General features: G+C 35.6%; 2 protein-coding genes and 1 long non-coding RNA gene across 8 annotated transcripts; 2 read left to right on the forward strand and 1 right to left on the reverse strand.

The window, feature by feature from the left end:
• Positions 1–5,822, forward strand: LOC7485067 (BTB/POZ domain-containing protein At2g13690). Of its 5 annotated transcripts, none has more exons than XM_024605752.2 (3): positions 1–805; positions 2,700–3,634; positions 5,702–5,822. In XM_024605752.2, the coding sequence occupies exons 1-3, from the start codon at positions 104–106 to the stop codon at positions 5,721–5,723; spliced, it is 1,659 nt and encodes a 552-aa protein (XP_024461520.1). In that variant the 5' UTR covers positions 1–103; the 3' UTR covers positions 5,724–5,822. The 5 variants fall into 5 exon arrangements, with proteins under 5 accessions (XP_024461520.1, XP_024461519.1, XP_024461521.1 ...); XM_024605751.2 differs by lacking the exon at positions 5,702–5,822 and adding an exon at positions 3,899–4,234; XM_024605753.2 differs by lacking the exon at positions 5,702–5,822 and adding an exon at positions 3,911–4,234.
• LOC18100908 (transcriptional corepressor SEUSS) lies at positions 5,704–13,304 on the forward strand. Of its 2 annotated transcripts, XM_024605750.2 has the most exons (10): positions 5,704–5,824; positions 5,970–6,579; positions 6,666–6,785; positions 7,239–7,287; positions 7,969–8,183; positions 8,293–8,361; positions 9,745–9,842; positions 10,591–10,684; positions 11,237–11,309; positions 11,934–13,304. In XM_024605750.2, exons 2-10 carry the CDS (start codon positions 5,992–5,994, stop codon positions 12,887–12,889), a joined length of 2,262 nt encoding a protein of 753 aa, XP_024461518.1. In that variant the 5' UTR covers positions 5,704–5,824; positions 5,970–5,991; the 3' UTR covers positions 12,890–13,304. The 2 variants fall into 2 exon arrangements, with proteins under 2 accessions (XP_024461518.1, XP_006380368.1); XM_006380306.3 differs by having other exon boundaries at positions 5,710–6,579.
• Positions 13,305–13,984: 680 nt separating this feature from the next.
• LOC18100907 (uncharacterized) lies at positions 13,985–16,932 on the reverse strand. The gene is made up of 2 exons (XR_002982984.2): positions 16,326–16,932; positions 13,985–14,226 (listed from the first exon to the last, which is right to left on the reverse strand). It is a non-coding gene; the product is annotated as an uncharacterized LOC18100907 (long non-coding RNA).
• Between the last annotated feature and the right edge of the window lie 1,767 nt (positions 16,933–18,699).

An 18,699-nucleotide genomic window follows, 5' to 3' on the forward strand; every position in this document is an offset into this window, starting at 1 on the left:
AAACACACTATCCTTCCCTTCCCTTCCCATTCTTTCCTATCTTCACTCCAGTCTTACTCTCTATCTCGATGCCTTGACTCGGTCTCTCACTCCGTTCTGATCCATGGCCGAGTCGACTCACAAAAGGCATAGTTCAACCTATCAGTGTCGCCGCGGGCGATCTTCGTGGTGCTGTTCCTTTGCTGTACCACCCAGTTTCCAGAAGAACAAGAAACCCGACTACTCGGTCTCTAAGCTTGGTCCCCGCTCATTCCCCAACTCACCCAAGCCCGGGTTAAATTTCGTGGGTCGGATAGACCCGAGAAGAATCCTCTCCCCAGGCCGCGTCTCGCCTATTGACTCGGATCCTACTGGCGACACGACCCGAGACATCATACCCGACCCGTCGCCGCCGGTGGACTTGAACTCGAAATCGAGATCTGAGTCTTTCCGGGGGAGGAATGAGAGGAGGTCGTTTTCGGATTCTGGATCGGGTTCCGGGTTGGATTCGGGTCGGGGCGTGTTTGACGTGAGGCTGAAATTGAGAGGGAAGAATGGTGGGGGTTTGGTGTTGGAGCTGAATTCGGAAGTCTTGATTGCAAATTCAGAAGTTTTTGCGGGGTTGATATGCGAATATCGGAAAAACCTGGGGTCGAAATGTGACGGTGATGGTGGTGGTAATTTGTCAAGAAAAATGTGTAGAATAGAAGTGCCTGATGTGGAGAATTTGGGAATTTTTAGGGAGACAATTGAGTTGATGTTTGAAGAGGATATTGCTAAAAGGTTATTGAAGGTTGGGGCTTATAGAGCCATAGATATACTTGAGGTTAGCTTTCTGCTTTCTGTTTTTTTTTTTTTATGATGATGATGATGATGATGATGATTATTATTATTATTATTATGTTTTTGGGTTGTATTTTTGCGTGTGTTTGTTTATGGGTTTTAGTGGAAATGTTGTGTTATATTGTGGATATTATTTTATTTTATTTTCTGAAGATTTTAGCTGGGTATAGTCTCTTTGACAACTGTGTTCAAGGGGAAAAAATTATTGTGTTATTATTTCAGCGGCAATTGATTTTGAAGACTGTGCGGTAATGGGAATTGCTATGGATACTTGCGTTGAGATTGTTTAATCTCGGTTATACGTGCATGATGTATTTGTGGTCAAGCATAAACATGATGTGGAACCACACGTGCATGTCATGCATGGATGGTTGGGATTGGACTATCTCATCAATCGCAAATGTTTAAAGCATTCCTTCCAGGCTTATATCTTAATCATGCTTTGTATGGATGTAATGCGATTGTTCTATAAGAGTTAGAACAGTACTATCCTATTTTAAATGTAGAGTACTTGATCATTTAAGGTTGTTTTTAGGGGTTTTGAGCAGTTGTGACATTGTTGTCCAATCTTAGTTGTTTGTGTATGACATGTGTACATGCACTGATGGGAGTATCATGTGCATGCGCGCGTGTCATGCACGGATGATTGAAATTAAACAATCGCATCGATCACAATTGTTCACAGCTTTCCTTTTGTGCTTGCTGGAAAATTGGCTTACCCACTAACCTTCAATAGGTGGTTAAGGTAAACAGTGAACTAGCTTCTCCTCAACTGGTTTATTTTCTAAATAAAATTTCATAATCAAGATGGAGATTTTTTTATATAAGTTTTAAATATCTTGCAGATGGTTTGTTTTTTAAGCATCTTACAGAGAGTTTCCTTGTATACCATGGGATGGAAGAAAGTGATTCATGCAACTGATCCCAATTAGTCTGAGATTGAGACCAAGTATAATAGAGTTGACAATTATTCTATCCTTACTAAGATACAACATGCACATGTATGTGAATGTGCAGATATTTACAGTTCGCTTTTTGCAAAGAATCCTACCAAATCCCTTCTTCATGTTATTCCATATTTAGGTATACTAGATGGGATTTGAGACTGTCATAATTTCTTAGGGTTCTCTAAGTGTGTGTTTGGTATTGCAGGGGCAGTTGCAAAAATGTTTTCTTTTAGTGCTTTTCATCCTAATTGGAAAAGCATCAATTTCAAACTTTTCTGATTTGAATGAAGAAACACCCATGGTTTTTTTGGCATTGCAACTGCAATGTCACAAGCCCACAAAATTGATTCTGCTCATCATTCTTATGATAGAAGAGTCATTTTAAGATCCACTTTTGTAGAAATTATAGTATATACAGATATTGAAGAAGGATTAATCAATGGATTAGTCTTTTTAATCTTATTGAGGAGACATTACGATGTTAGGAGCTGAACTCATAGATTATGCTAGGTTGGGTAGTATAAAATGTGTGATCTCTGAAATGACAATGTTTTGAGCATAGGCACAATGTTTATGGCTATTAGAGCTACTGTATTTGATCAAAATAGCAAAAATCCAGTGGTCTAATTGCCATCGGCGTTGAACTAATGCTTAAAGCAAAGGAATCATAGCAACCACCCATGTAATGATCTTCAACTTCTTGTACCAGGCTCATCCGTTTTCTAGATTGTTACACAGCCTAGCGTTAGAAAAAATGATTGTGTAAGTCATTCACTGTAACGTATAAAAGTTTACAGTACAAGGCTTGGATCTTGTCTTTTGTAGCCTCATATTCAAGAATCCAAAGAATGATGTGTTTTTCTGACAACTTTATCTCTGTCTTCAACCATTTTCTTATTGATCCAACAAGATCTTTGGAACTATCACCAGGTATCAGCTGGCATCATGTTTACTAAAGGTGTTTTATCCTGCCTGAAATACCTTGAGGCTATCCCTTGGACGGAGGAAGAAGAGGACAGACTTAGGAATCTATTTGCAGTGTTTAAATTTGATGAGACAACAACTCAAGACATTTTGGCTAGACTCCACTTGCTTAGCTCAGAAGATTCTAAACAAAATCTAGCTAGACAGCTAGTTTGGTCTATTACTGCTTGTGCTGATGCCAATGCAAGAAATGAATTGAAGTCATTAGTTAAGGGTCTCCTTTGCAAAAGTTCAGTGTACGAGAAGGATCAACACGATCCCAACAAGGAAGATCTTTATGATGTTTGTCAGTCCTGTCTAGGTTCATTAGTCAACCTCATGGAGGAAGCCTCTGGTATCATATCCCCTGGGAAAGTGGTGAAAAAAGAAACAAGTAAGCCTTTGATTGGACGCATCTCCAGACAGGTTGACAACATCAATTGGCTACTGGAAATTCTCTTTGATCAACAGATTGGTGAGGAATTTGTGGATATGTGGGCACATCAAGGAGAGTTGCTTAGCATGCATGGGAGTGTATCTCCGATGGTTAGATATGAGCTCAGCCGGGTTTCTGCAATTTTATTTATTGCAATGGGAACCAGAAAATTGCATTGCCGCTCAGAAGCAAGAGCAGCGCTTCTCCAGGCATGGTTTGGGCCAATGCTTTTGGACTTCGGTTGGTTACAGAGATGTAAAAAGGGACTGGACATGAAAGCATTAGAAGAAGCCATGGGTCAGACACTCCTTACACTTCCTTTGAAGCAGCAGGATGTGCTGTTCACTGAATGGTTTAGGTATTTCTCCAAGCATGGCACCGAATGTCCCAATCTTTGCAAAGCCTTCCAGATTTGGTGGCGTCGATCATTTCCGAGAGGCTCAGAAACTCATGCAATTGAATCCAGGTAAAAGGCATCTCTTGTCATTGTCCACCCCTGTAACATTTGTTGATGTGTAGGCTGAAGGGTTCTGAGAGTCAGGAACTGAATAATGTAAATCACAATGTAGAATCGTTGTAATGATGGTTAGAGCATTAAATGAGAAGAAATTTTTTAGCAAAATTTATCTTTAGCTTCATCAATTTAAATTTTAATCATCAGAAAATCAAATAAAGTGGGTACATGACAAGTTGTTAGGTTGAATTCCATCTTCACTCGACACTCCCACAGTTACATTTTCAGCAGGTGCTCGTGATAGAAGCCACAATCTAGCTGGGTTGTTGAAGAAGAAGATGAATGCACTGCAGCATCTTTAGGAAGGGCTCCAGGAACTAGTCCTGCATACAAAAACTCAATATGAAAGAGAGATGTTAATTCCTTTTATATTATTCTGCTCAAAAAATAGCAACGATGCCAAATGGGCTGGTTTGCGTCTTTTTTTTTTTTTTGAGCTTTTCCAACTATAAGAGTATATGAGGTTAGTTTGCATGTCAAAAATAGTCCTTCATCTTTATAAACGACTGTCAATTTAAACCTTATAATGATAATATAACTATCCTGTCTCTAGCCCTAGGGTTCTATCTTTATAAACGTCAAAAAAAAAAAAAAACTCATTACATTTTTATATTAAAAATATTAAAATTTCAAAACACTCATCAAAGTTATAATAAAATTCAAATGGAGAGTGAATCCTCTTGCAGACATGCCCTTTACTTTGTTATTATTTACAATCCTGCTTTTAAATATTTTATTTTTTTTAGTTTTAAATTATTTTTTTATTTTTAGATTGTTTTGATGTTAAAAATAAAATTTTAAAAATAAAAAAATTATTAGTTTGATACATTTTTAAAAAAAATCACTTTAAAAAAACCTTTATTATATTCTCAAAGAAACCTAAAATATATCAAAATCTATGGTTCAATCAATCAAATAATTTTACGCAATAAACCCAATTTATATAATAGTTTGATGAAAACAAGTAGTTTTAATAATTTCATGTTATAAAAAAAGATATATTTAGTCCTGTCATTAACTTCTAAAAAAAGTAATATATCCATTTTAGATTACTTGTACGCGCGGGTTTAAAAATTCAACCCCAAATTAGTGTTATTAAACCACTCATCAAGGTTTTATATTAAATTGGGTGGTTTTACCTGAGTGATCTAGTTAAAATATAAATGAGATCAGTTTGATTTATTATTTTTTAAAATTATATTATTTTAATTTTTCTTAAAAAAATTTAAAAAATTTTAATTTGAGATTAATCAATTAATCCGAATAAATTCAGCCAGCTTATGATATGGACTGGGCCGGGTTTTAGACCGCGCTCTAAATATATATGCTCAGATCTCTCTATATACCTTTTGGTCCACATAAACCTCGTCGTCATTGTAGTATTTGTGTCCTTTAGCATATTTATTTTCTTTTCCCTTTTCGAATCATCATCATAGATTTTTTCCTCTCTCTACTCCAAACACTGACACACAGTCCTTTTCACTCACTCTCTGTTAGTGTGTTAAACGCTCAGAAAACATTCTCACTCTCGCTGAAGATTGCCATTCAATTGCGTTGCCTATAAACCAACACTTGTGGGTAATTGCATTTTCTCTCTCTCTCTGGTGCTAGCTGGCTTCTACTTTCACATTCATTTACTACTTTCTTTCATACGTTTTGTAGTCTGTCTGGTTCCTGAGGAAAAAAAAGAGAAAGAAAAAAAGAAAAAATGGGTTTCTCTTCTAAAGCTTTCTTCTGTTTTATATAATAATCTGAGGCCCGAATTTGTTGAAGGTTGCCTGCAATTCTTTGGTTATGTCCTGTTGTCCGTGGAAAAACTGCTGCATTCTCTTTTGTTTATGGTTAATGTGTGCTGTAATTGGCTTCAAAGGTTTAAGATGCTGAATTTTTATGTTTTTAATTTCTGGGTTGTTTAGATAAGCTCATTTGGGAAAATGGGTGTTGATAAAAATTCAAGCTTGTAGTGAAAATTTCTTGTCATTTTGTGAAATGAAATAAGGTTGTGTTTTCTGGGTTTAGGCCAAAAAATGATACCAAGTAGGCCACAGACTCCAATCGGTGGTTCCCAGTCTGTTTCACCTGTGCTTTTGAGATCAAATTCTGCCATTTTGGGGTCTCAAGGAGATGGTTCCATGCAGCCAGGTCAGTATAACATGAATTTGGTTGGAAATTCTCCCAGTGCGTCTTCTCTTATCAATCAGGGTTTTGGGAAAGGTGTTTCAAGCTCTGGACTTTCTGGTTTAGAGTCTACTATTATTTCTATGGTAGCTAATGATGTGGGTTTCAGCTCATTGTTTGATGGTTCCAATATGGTGAGTTCTGCTTCATCTGGAAAAGTTCAAAGCAAGCAAATTTCTAACCCTTCTGTTAATCACCAACCTCAAGTTCAACAATTTGAGCCACACATGATAAAACATGGGCAAAATCAATTCCAGTCCATTCGAGGCGGGTTGGGCGCCATGGGACCTGTAAAATTGGAGCCACATGTAATAAATGACCAGATTGCCCCCCATCGTAGGTTGCAGTCTTTGCAGAGTCTGGGTTCAGTGAAAGTAGAACCACAACAGAACCGGATTGGAACAGGCATTGGACCTGTTAAAGTGGAGAATCAACTTTCTGTTCAATCGGTTTTACAGCAGCAGCAGCAGTTCTTCCAGATGTCCAGGCAGTCTCCTCAGGCTGCTGTCGCACAGATGAATTACTTACAGCAACAGCAAATTCTGCAGTTGCAACAACAGCAGCAACTTTTGAGGGCATTTCCTCATCAACAGCCCCAAATACAACAGTTTCAACAGCAAAATTTGCCAGTTAGATCTGTTGCAAGACCACCGTATGAACCGGGAACAGGTGCTAGGCGATTGACTCAATACATTTATCAGCAGCGGCATAGACCTCAGGTAAAATTGTTTGATTCCTGGAGAAAATGTGTTCTGTCAGTTTTTTGGCATTTTTCTTGTGTTTGTAGTGACTGGTCTTTATGTAGGAAAACAATATTGAATTCTGGAGGAAATTTGTGGCTGAGTTTTTTGCTTCCAATGCAAGGAAAAGGTTATGTGTTTCATTGTATGGAAATAGCCGCCAAACAAATGGTGTTTTTCCTCAGGTATGCTGTTATATAGACGAATACTAATTGACCGAGGAAGATAGCATGATGTTTTCTGAGGGGAACTGGGGGATAAGGAACAGAATATCTTTGGTTGACTTACGCCATTGCTTTTCAACTTCAATACTTCTACGCTGGATTATGCTGTTCAATTTAATGTAAAAGAAATGATGAATAAATGCATTTAGGAGAGAATGAGCGGTAAAATGCAGAAGTTTTGAGCTTGGATTCTCTCCTGTGCTATGTGTAATTCTACCTCTTAAACAAACACTGCCTTATGTGTGCAGTTGTTTTTATTGAGTTTTTGTAGACTTCATATTCTTCACAACACAATGAAATCATGACCAAATTGGAATGAAAACCGTAGGGTAAAATATGAAGTTTTTGAGTAAGCATATCTTCTGAACTTCTATTGCCATTAGAAAAATTTGAAATTTAATGGAAATGTTGCAGGATTTGTGGCACTGTGAGATATGCAATTGCAAACCTGGTCGTGGTTTCGGTATGCTACTTTTACAGCCTACACTTTTTTTGTTATTTGCCATTGATTTGTTAGAGTGGCACTTAGTGATAAGCAAAATATGCTGTTTATCATATCTTTGCTATCGTGTTATACAATGTTTCTACTATATTTTGCAACTTGTGGATCAAAAATCAAAATGTTGCACATTTATATGTGATGCTCTGTAATTATGCATGTGCAATTTATTAAGATTTCTCATATTTTTCTGTATCAAGATTTTAAGAATTTCATCTTAATGGATGCTTGACCCATTCAAAGCTGAAAATCTTCTGATAAATATTCACTCATTGAATTCATGAGGCATATATTGCAATCCATTTCATTGTTTAAAACTTAGCCTTGTTAGGCACTTGGATCAGTTTTGAGGGGAAGTAGATCTGTGAAGAGAGAGTGCAGAAAGAAAAATTAAATGTGATGTGAATTTGCTCAAAGGAATCAAAGTTTAGAGTTTCTCTCTTTCTTTGGATTAAATGATGCAGATATGAATTTGCTTACAAATGGATGGAAAAAAAACGTAGTCTTCAACAAACTTTAAAGTACTAAAGATAACAATTTATGAAAAGCGAAGGAATTGTGTCATCCTTTTCTTTTCCTTTTCTGAAATAATATTTGAAGTCTTGTGCAATTCTCATTCTTTGGTTCTTGTTTCTGCAATTTCAGAAACTACTGTAGAGGTTCTTCCTAGGTTGTTCAAAATCAAATATGATAGTGGCACTTTGGAAGAGCTTCTTTATGTCGATATGCCTCGTGAATATCAGAATGCAAGTGGTCAAATTGTACTTGACTATGCAAAAGCAATACAAGAGAGTGTTTTTGAGCACCTTCGTGTTGTACGCAATGGCCAACTTCGTATCATTTTCTCTCCAGATCTGAAGGTTTGGGCGTTGATAAATTGCACCTGGGGGATATTTGAAACTATACTTTTATTATTAACTATAAATATCATTGATGCCCTAATTATCTTTGTTCATCCACGTTCTCTAGATTTGCTCTTGGGAGTTTTGTGCATGCCGTCATGAGGAACTTATTCCACGAAGGTTGATTATACCTCAGGTTGCTAATTTAGTGCTTCTAATTTGTATTGTAAATTATGTTTTCTCTTGAGTGGGGATCTTGGTGCAGCTTTTTTGGAATCTTTGGATTAGGTTATCATGATTAATTTAAGCTTTCACATGCGCTATTCAATTCTCAGAATTTATGGTTGAATGCCCTTTTTCTTTCCATGATCAGAACTTAAGTTCTAATGAATTTAGAGATTGCATGAAAGTAGCTAGAAAATTTCCTACCTCAGAAAAGCAGCAAACTACACTAATCTAGGAAAGTAGAACATATAGAAATTTGGAAATTAATGATGCAATGAAACCTTAAGGGTGTGTTAAGTAAAAAGAACTTCCCTTTTTCTTTTCTTTTTTTGCAATGAAAAATTGGGAAAACATGTTCATTTATTGAAAATGAAAACGATTTTTTCATTTGAAAAAATAAAAAATACATAAAGATGACAACAATTTTTCATAAAAAATAAAAACCATAATTTATAATAGTCATCTTACTATTTTTTGTTTGTGGTAATCTAATTATAGACTATTAATTTTATTTTATTTGAATTAAAAACTATCATGAAAAAGTTATATTGTTACCTTAAAAAAATATATTTATAATAAAAATTAAATTTATGACACTAACTAAATATGAATTTTTTTTTTAATATTTTACCTAGCTAAAAAGTGCTTGTGTGTGTATAAAATTATATTGTTCATGTTTTTTATTCATTTGAAAAACTTGCATTGGAAAACTGTGGATAACCTCTAAAATGTGGTTTTCTAAACTTAGTATAGATTTGGAAAATTGGAAAACTAGTTTTTTAGTTTTCTAGATAGAGAAATATTGTATTTGAACATGAAGTTCTAGTTTCGCATTTTCTGACTTCAATTTTCTAGAAAATTGAAGAATTATTCTGTTTTTGAACAGCCCTTAAACTTTTGTATTTACATGATTAGCCATCTAGGGGATAACCCTAACAAGAATTGGTGAAGGGAGAGGTCTTAAATAAATTCCTGAGAAGCTTGGCCTCCTTGTCTGGGAAATTGGTCTCCATTCTTTAGGGAGCGATTCTCTTTGTCACCTTTCTTTGATACTTAAATGGAAGTGCCCAAGGATGGTCAACATATCCAAGTTTCATCAGCTTGGAGCACATGTGGATGGAATCTCCCTTTATGATACTTCAGATTTAATTGCTGCAATACTTGCCATCAGAGGTCAATTATTCTCTGAATCACAGTTACATAGTTAAATTTTTCTCTGAAGTCTTCCGCTTTCATATTTTTTTCATCTGATGTGATTGCTTATTTTCTGTCCATTTGCGCTATTGAGGTGGTAAGGTATAAGGTCTTCTTAAATTCTTGTGTAACTTTTATAGATCACTTTCCTACCTTGCAGGTAAGCCAGCTTGGAGTTGTGGCACAGAAATACCAAGCTTCTGCTCAAAATGCTTCATCGAGCTCTTCTTCACCTGATTTAGAAAATAACTGTAACATGTGAGTTCCTTTTGCTTTGAAATCTTTTGATTGCTGTCACTAGTTGATGGTGGTTTTCTCTTGCCACCGTTATTTGAAATTTCATAATTTGTGTTCATATAATCTGTTAAAAACTTTATATTTTTTGTTTCATTTTTTCTTTGCTGAACAATGAAAATTGCTGAACCTAAGAGTTGACATGATGTCCCCCCCTCTTTTCCACATGAGCTGCAAGACCTCAAATTTTTTATGTGGGACATGCTCCACTTATGTACATGATTTGCATCATCTGGGACTTTTAGGCACATCCTCCACTTATGTACATGATTTGCATCATCTGGGACTTTTAGGCATTTGACTAACCACCTTGATGTTGCAACTTGGAAACTAATTCACCCCTGAATATTAGGTCTGCAACATGGATGAAGTTACATTGAGTAAACTATTGCAACATGGTAATTTAATTCTCTGACTCTCAAATAGTGTCTGATTGTCACTCAGCTAATGGCCTTCATAATGACATCAATGATAGCATCCAGCAACTTGACCGTGACATGATGGCTGTGATAAAGTGTTATGTTTGGATTTTTTTTCTGCATGGTACTTGATGAATATTCAACTCAACTGATATAATTTTAGATGGCTTCTTGTTTGATTTCTTCTTAGATTCTCAATTTGATACATATGTTGATAGGTAAATTAGAGTGGAACTTTTATTTCCTCCTGGTGGCTTTTGTTTGGCTTATATCTATGGATGTGAATTTTCCAGGTTTCTTGCATCTGCTTGTCAACTAGCAAAAGCCTTGGAGATACCTTTAGTTAATGATTTAGGATTCACAAAAAGATATGTGCGATGTCTCCAGGTATAGTTTATTGCAATTTTCTAATTTCAAATTGGCCATCCTTGATTATTGGACTTGAATAAGCTCATTTCTTTTACATTGGTTAGTAGTGCACAGGTTGATTATGTTCTGAAAATGCAAAGGCATAATATTTTACTTGAGTTTCCTAGTTGCCCATGTGAATTCATTTGAATGTGGTTTAAACTTCCTCCCATGCGTTTTCTTTCTAGGCTCTTTTTGATGCCACTGATGCATGCCATCCTCTCTTCTAGCTCTTGGTTCCTTCCTGCTTGATTTGGTCTTTTATTCTTTGTAGCAATACTGCCTGCCAATTTTACCTACCAAGTGACCTCGCCCTCAAGGTTTTGGATTTGAATTTAAGATGATATATCCTGCCCTAATAAAACACTTGCACATAAGATGAATATGTAACTCCATATTTGCGTGATTGCATTATATTTGAAATGTGGTATCTGCTTCTTGCTCTTTCTAAAAAATGTTGGACTGATCATATCTTGATAATCTAACAAGAACCTTCTTTTCTTTTTTGCATGTTTACTGAACAACCTGCAGATATCAGAGGTGGTAAACTGCATGAAAGACTTGATTGACTATACAACTCAAGATGCTGGGAAGGGACCAATAGGTAAGCTCAAAGAAACTTCCCCCATTTGGTATACGTTCTTTTTTGACGCGAATATAATTATCAATCAAATCTTGTCAGCAAAGATTGCCATAAGTTGCACAGTTTGATGTTCTTATCTACTATTTCTCAATGCTTTTGTGCTGATTGAAACTCTCTCTAAACTTTCACATCTATGTTTAACCAAAAAGGAAATGAAAAAATACCTACAATTTTAAATTTTTAAGAGAAGGGTGCATTGCATATCGAATGATTATTCATCTCACCACCCAAAAATGCATTGAAGTATGATATGCAGAAGTTTCCTTTCCAAAATATAAAAACTACAATCTATGCATAGAGCTTCCTAAAGTTAAAGCTACTAGCTTTTACAAACAGCAAACAAACCAATAGATTGCTAGGACACACCTTGCTAGCTGCTAGGGGATGGCTTCAAAGGTTGTATAACAGAGAAAATGGCTTAAAATATTACTTGACATCCTACATGTGACAGTAAACTTCTCCCATTTGTCCCAAAGTCATCAGAGAGTTTCCTGGAACTATCATATGGAGGCTGTATTAGAATCTTTTGACTCGTGGTTAAATAAAGTTCTTACTTCACATAATAACTTCTTGTTTGTTTACCAGAGAGTTTGGCCCAGTTCCCTCGCAAAACCAGGCCATTTTCTGGAGTGCATGATTCCGATCAACAACCACCTGAGAAAAAGCAGTGTCAAATTACTGGACACACATCGAATTATGATCATCATACTGTACGGGCAAGCATCATGCATCCTTCCACAAGCAGTGGTGTTGCAAGTGCAAACAATTCCCTCGGCACAAGCTCCACCACTTCCTCTGCCATCACTGTTGGCGGGCTTCTTCACCAGAATTCCATGAATTCACGAATTGAAAATCAGATGACTAGTCCTGGCAGTCCATATACTGGGACTTCTGTTCAGATTCCATCTGCTGGTTCTTCAACCACTTGGCCACCAGCTCAGCCCAACCCCTCTTCTCCCTTCTCTTGTCTGACACCATCATCATCTGGCAATCCTTCTCAAAGTTCCCACAATACTTTAGCAGCATCAACTGCTATAAACCATGTCTGTTCAGCAAACTCACCTGTTCAGACACCAATGCAACAGTCATCTCAGTCCAATGAGGTTGATCCAAATGAATTTCAGAGCTCTGTTGAGAAAATCATGCAAGAAATGATCTCTTCACGGTTCAGTGGGACAGGTGGTATGGTCAGTGTTGATTATGAAGGAAATAATATGGACATAAATAGGGTCACAGAGTCGAGAAAAAATGTGCTCACCAATTTCCCTTACGTAGAGGGTAATGTGATGAGAAACAAGTCAATTAATGTTGGTGGTGGATTTGGGAATTTGAATGGTAAAAATCATCTTTCTGCTTCTACCAGCGGAATCACAGCTGAAATGGGGAATGTCTCCGGCACTTTGTCTGGTAGGTTTGCTATGCCAGTGATGGATCATGATACTGGTATGAATCATCAGCAACAGGAACTGGCTTATCAGCTGCACAACAGTATTGGAGCAGTATATAGATATCTTGATCCCCAATTTGATTGGACTACCTGAAGAGTGGAGGTAATTTTACTGATACTTTCATGGTGATAGTTTGTACCTAGTATGATACAATTCCGGTGGTGATACAAGGTGCTCGTGCCATGTGCTGGGGATTGCTCGCCTATATTTCCATTTGACGCTTTCCTGTTTATGATTATATGAATTTTCAACTTGGTGCAAAATGTTCAGCGAAGGAAAACAAACAGCTTATTGTTTTCAGATGAGGTCTCTTCCCTGTTGTTTCAGCTTTACCTTATATTTTAAGTTTACCTTGCTGGGGTGTTTCCCTATGAAGGTCTTTTATCCCTCTTAAAAGCTTCAAAACGTGAACTCAGGCTTGAGGCACGGCCATTTTTATCTCTTCTATCTGCCGAATTATGTAAAAATTTTCCATGCATTGGCTGGCAGCAGCTGCATTTGGTACAAATATGAACTTTTTCTGCCAATAGGCATTTTAGGCCATTGTTATTAAACCCGGCTTCACCTGGTGGGTCGATCCGGGACCCGGTGGTTGGACCGGTCCGGTTTTAATAAAAGACCGGCTGGGGCAACAGCTCGGTCAAACTTGGGTGACCTGGTGGGTTGATCCATGACCGGATGAATTCGGATAAGATCTGTTTTTTTTTTTAAATATGAGATTTGAAATTTATTATTATATATATTTTATGTTTTTTTAAAATAAAAATTATGTTTTTTAAATATAAAATAAATTTTTTTTTGATTTAAATAGAATAATGCATGGTATCAGCGCCTAAAATTTTATGCTTTCAGAAAGAAGCAACAAGGACCAGGAATACTGACTTGACAATGAATGCATCTGTGTTGCATTGCTGTTTCTTCCATGTTTCCCTAGCCTATATAAAATTCTGCAAGGCCTAATCACTGCTGTTTTGGGTTTTCTTCGAAGCCCAATCACAACAAGAATTTATTACTTCATTCGATAATTTTGGTTGGGATATTGCTATTAATCTTGTATAAACGGTCAAGGATAGTTTTTCAATAGCGTTGGTTTTGGGCAAGCTATGATTGACTAACCGTCATGGATGCATTTTAGCTTAAGCTCTGAGATTTGTGAGATCTGGAGAAAGATGGTTCAGCAGATGCATGTAATTATCAAACTACACCTCATGATATAAAAACTCGGGATAACATTGTCATGGCATACAAGGCAATGGCAATTGTAACTAAAGATTTCTAAAGGACATGTGTTGCTGCTCTTCTCTCTTCAAGCTTCAATGTATTTTTCAATGGCAGCAGCGAAGGTAGCCTTTGGAACTGCACCTGTAACACCTCCTTTCTTCTCTCCATTCTTGAACATTAGCACAGTGGGGATACTTGTAATCCAGATACTAGAAAAAAAAGTACTCAAATCAGTGATTCAACCTTTTCTTTCCATTTGTGTTGATTGGTATAATGCTACTTTTTGTATGTACATGTTTTTAGATAATATTACTTTGAAATAAAAAAAAAAATTGTATTTTAAGTGGTATTAGTTTTTCTTTTTTAAGATATTTTTTAGTTTGAATTCGTATTTTATAATTTAATAAAAAAACACATCGAAAAGGTTAATAATCTAAATAAAGTATCTTAAAGATTTCTTGAAAATGTAGAACGGATCAAATTCCTAATGTCATACTTGTTATAAACGTTACAAAACCAATGCCGAGGCGCAAAGATATTCTGAAAACGAGAATAACAAGAACCACCTTTTATTATATTAAAGCCGGCCCCGGCCCCGGCCCTTGTGAGAACTAACATAACAATGAGTTTTGGCTTCATTTCCATTAAAAATACTATATAAAGAAGGCTAAGTTATGAGAAGCTACATCCCACAGAAGAGAAGACATCACTATTGACTATCCACTAGTAAGGGAAGGAAGAAGAAGTCATTCTTAAAATGGCCAAGGCAAACCACAACTCAGCATTGTTTTTAAGCTCTGTTCTGGTGCTCTCTCTTCTTCTCATTTTCTCCATGGCTGAAAGCCGCTTTCTTGCTGGTAACTACTTAGCATCATAGTATAAAAAATTGATATTGCACCTGCAACTACTTTACTGTAACTTTACAGTGTAGTGGTTAGACAGCCTAGTCGTATTATCATGATAGATTGAATTGATCATCACTGTAAAGATATATAAAGATAAAAGACTACTCCGATCTCCTGTTATAATTAAGCATTTTTTTTTTAATATCTTTTGTTTAAATAAGATATATTTAACACCATTTTTTTTTATGTTGTTGAGCAGTGGGGGGTGGCTTGTTGAAGCCCAGAACTCCAGAATGTGATGAAGTATTTGGAGTAAGAAGTGATGACACCTGCTTTGGCATTACACAGTCGTTCAATTTGACCACTACACTCTTTGATTCTATCAACCCTAATCTCAACTGCACTGCTCTCTTTGTGGGACAATGGCTATGTGTTGCTGGATCAGCCTAAGTTGCTCAGTTACTAATCTTGTCCAAGACATTTCAAGGGAAAATAAGTTTGAATAAGGAGATTATGTAATCTCATGATTGTTATTTTTTAAAAAAATAATATTAGATTGGGCTTTTACATTGATTTATGTTTGTAACGTTTATTATGTTCTCCAAGATAAGCAAATAAAATTAAATAAGTGAGAAAAATATTTTTAGTTTATAAACACTTAATATAATTAGAATATGATAACTTGAAATCATAATAATTTTTAGCATGCACACTACACATATATTAAAATTGTAATTAATATTAAAATAAGGCCCTTACATGCATATTAATCATACAATATATCGTAAAATAAATTTAAACAAAACCAACAAAAGATATTTACTTGTTGAAATATTTAAAAATTGATTAACTCGTATTGTTGTTAATGATCAATATTCTAGGTTTGTTTGGCAAAAAAAAACAAGAGTTCATTAAAGAAAATTATCAATAATTTATTAGGGCGTGTTTTTCAAATATATTCTAAGAATAAAAAAAATACAGTTTTCTTCTCTAGATAATAAAAGAGCTAAACCCAAACTCGAACCAGATCTTATAAACAGACCCAAAATAAAAAAAAAACAGCCCATCGAGTTTGAAAAAGGTATTTGGCCCAAACAAAAACACAAACCATCAAACCTTGGACCAAGGCATCCATGTTGAAGCCCAGCCCAACCAAAACAAAATAAACCAATTTACCCATAAAGCAAAAAGAATCAGTCCATGCCCACAAACATTAAAAACGTAAACTATACTCATGGCAAAAGATCTGCACCCCAGCATCTTCAACAAAACTTACAGCCCCTACACTATTCAACCCAGAATTCATATTTAAACCCAGAAGCATGCATTTACAAGCCAAACAAAAATGGCACCATTATTCACGTTTTTATCAGTTTCAAACTAACAGATGTTAACTAAAGAGAGCATAGTCCATCAACACAGCATGCAAGACTATCGTAACAAGAAAAAGGAGGTGGTTATACCTGTGCTGAAGATGTTGTTAGAGGCTCACGACTGCACTGCTGGATCTGGAGAGATGGGCTACTGGACTAAGAGGAAGATGAAACGCTGAAATCCTGCTGGTGTTATTGCTCTGCTGGAACCTTGGGTCTGTTGAGCTGGAAGTATCTTGCTGGACGTTGTTATTGCTGGTGGTGCTGGATTGAAAGCTACTGCTCATGGTGTTGTGGAGGAAGAGTTACTGCTGATGCTGCTTGAGCAAGAGAAGATGAAGATGGTGGAGAAGGAGAAGCTGTTCTGAGACACTGCTGGACTGAGATCACAGTGCTGGACTGAGAAGAAAAGGTTGTTGTCCAGGGTTACTGCTGTTGACGACATTAAAGGCTGTTGGAAAATCCTCCAAGAATGCTCTCGGTTGAAAATAGAAAGCTGAAGGTTGTTGCCTTGTTGGTGTTGTTAGCATGGCGACTGCCATGGCTGAGGAGTTCCCTGCTTCTCTACACCACCAGCCAAGAAGTTTTGTTGTTTTCTGAAAAAGAGAGGGTCGTGGAGGGGTCAATGTTTTTTTAGTGGGAGAGAGGTAAGGTTCAAGTGTTTTTGGCGTTTTGTTTGCGAGGGTTTTTGTTTGTTTTGGGGTCTTTTATTCTCTCCTTTTTTTTTTTTTGTTTTTAGATTTCTTCATTACTTACAGGCAAAAATTTATCTCCTAGAAATTTAAAAATACTTTGTTCCCTTATTTTTTTTCTATGCATTTTTTGTCCATTTGTCTATATATCTTTTATATTTTTCTTATATTTTTTGTATTTTAATATTTTTTTTAAAAAATACAACTTCAACGTTGACTCTATAAGAAAAATAAATAATATTTTGAAATGGTGCATTAAAAATGAAACATGTTAAAAGTAAATTTTTGAATTTTCTGAAAAGACACTAAACATACTAAAAATGATGCAACTATGTCAAAAAATTTATTTCTTGGATTTTTTTTGTTGTTTTTCGCTATTTTTTAGATTTTTTAAAAAAATATAAGGTAAAAATTAGGTTATAACAGAGAGTTTTGACTTGTAATAAACCTCATTATCCTTACTTCTGGCTGCACTAGTTACTATCAGAGCCAACGATTTCTAGTGGTTTTAGTTAGAAAACATAGAAGACCTATATCAAAGCTCATCAATTTCTTGGTGATCAGTTGTTTTGTGTTGTTGAATAACCATAGCTAGAAGAAGTCATAAAAAAAAATGTACTTGTGTAATAGGAGATGAGGTTCTTTTTTGGGTAAAAAGACATCCCGAAACTAGTGTCTTGTTTTTGTTTGCATCAATTGTTGTTATTGAAAATCATGGTGATGAAATCCATGATGGGGGAACCCATATAAATATGTTGTATTAAGGATCCATGATGGGGAAGCCCGCATGAAGGTGTCGTGTTAGGGATCCATAATAAGATGGCGCACACAAAGGTTGTGTTTGGGATCTATGATGAGGCAGCCCGTGTATAGGTGTTAGGGATCTATGATAGGATAGGATAGACCAAACATAAAAGGATGTTCATGATGGATGATTTTTTCTGACTGGAGTCTAAACTCAAAGATGAATTCTTTCCAACCTGGAAAGACTAATGCAAGAGCTTTTTTAGAAAAATAGATATTTTTCTTAGTTAATTTTATGTTTTCCTATTTTTATTTTCCATTTCAATACTATTATGCTTTTTAAGTTTTTTTTTCTATTTAAAGGGAATTCTTTTTCTAGTTTGTTTTTCTTATTCAGTATTACTATGGTTTTTTTTTTCTTCTATATAAAGGGTAATAATAGCCTTTTGAAAAGTGCAGACATGGATTAATATAAACTAAATATTTTGGGTGTCTTCCTGTAGTTATGATGTTCTTGGTATTTAAAGGTTTTGAGTTATAACAAACTTTGTTATCCTTCGCTCCTAGTTGCGTCAAAAACGTTATCTAAAGAAACATTATTAACTCTAGTTTAATTTTTAATTTTTCTCAAGGTGATCTTAAGTGTGTGTTGGATTTAGCTCTATTTGTTCTAAACAAATCAAGTGAAAATAACCAAATATGTTTAAGGCAAGCGCACGCGCGCGCGCACACATATTTATAGTAACAAGTAATTCTAGAAATATGTGTTAATTAAAAAAAACTAAAAAGGATAAACAAATTATTGTGGTCGTAGACTCATTGCGTTGTGAATTGAAATGGTATAATGATTTTTTTTTTCTTTTCAAAACAAATCAACTAACTTGCTATTAAGGGTACTATGATTTTTTCCACATGATCCATTTGGTCATTATCAAATTGATTTGGGGGCAAATCGTTCTTCTTATATTTTTCTAAGCACAGTAAAATGACTTAATTATCCTTAAAAGAAAAAAAAATTCTTAAGTTGC

This window comes from Populus trichocarpa, chromosome 7, assembly GCF_000002775.5.
Source record: "Populus trichocarpa isolate Nisqually-1 chromosome 7, P.trichocarpa_v4.1, whole genome shotgun sequence".
NCBI lineage: Eukaryota > Viridiplantae > Streptophyta > Magnoliopsida > Malpighiales > Salicaceae > Populus > Populus trichocarpa.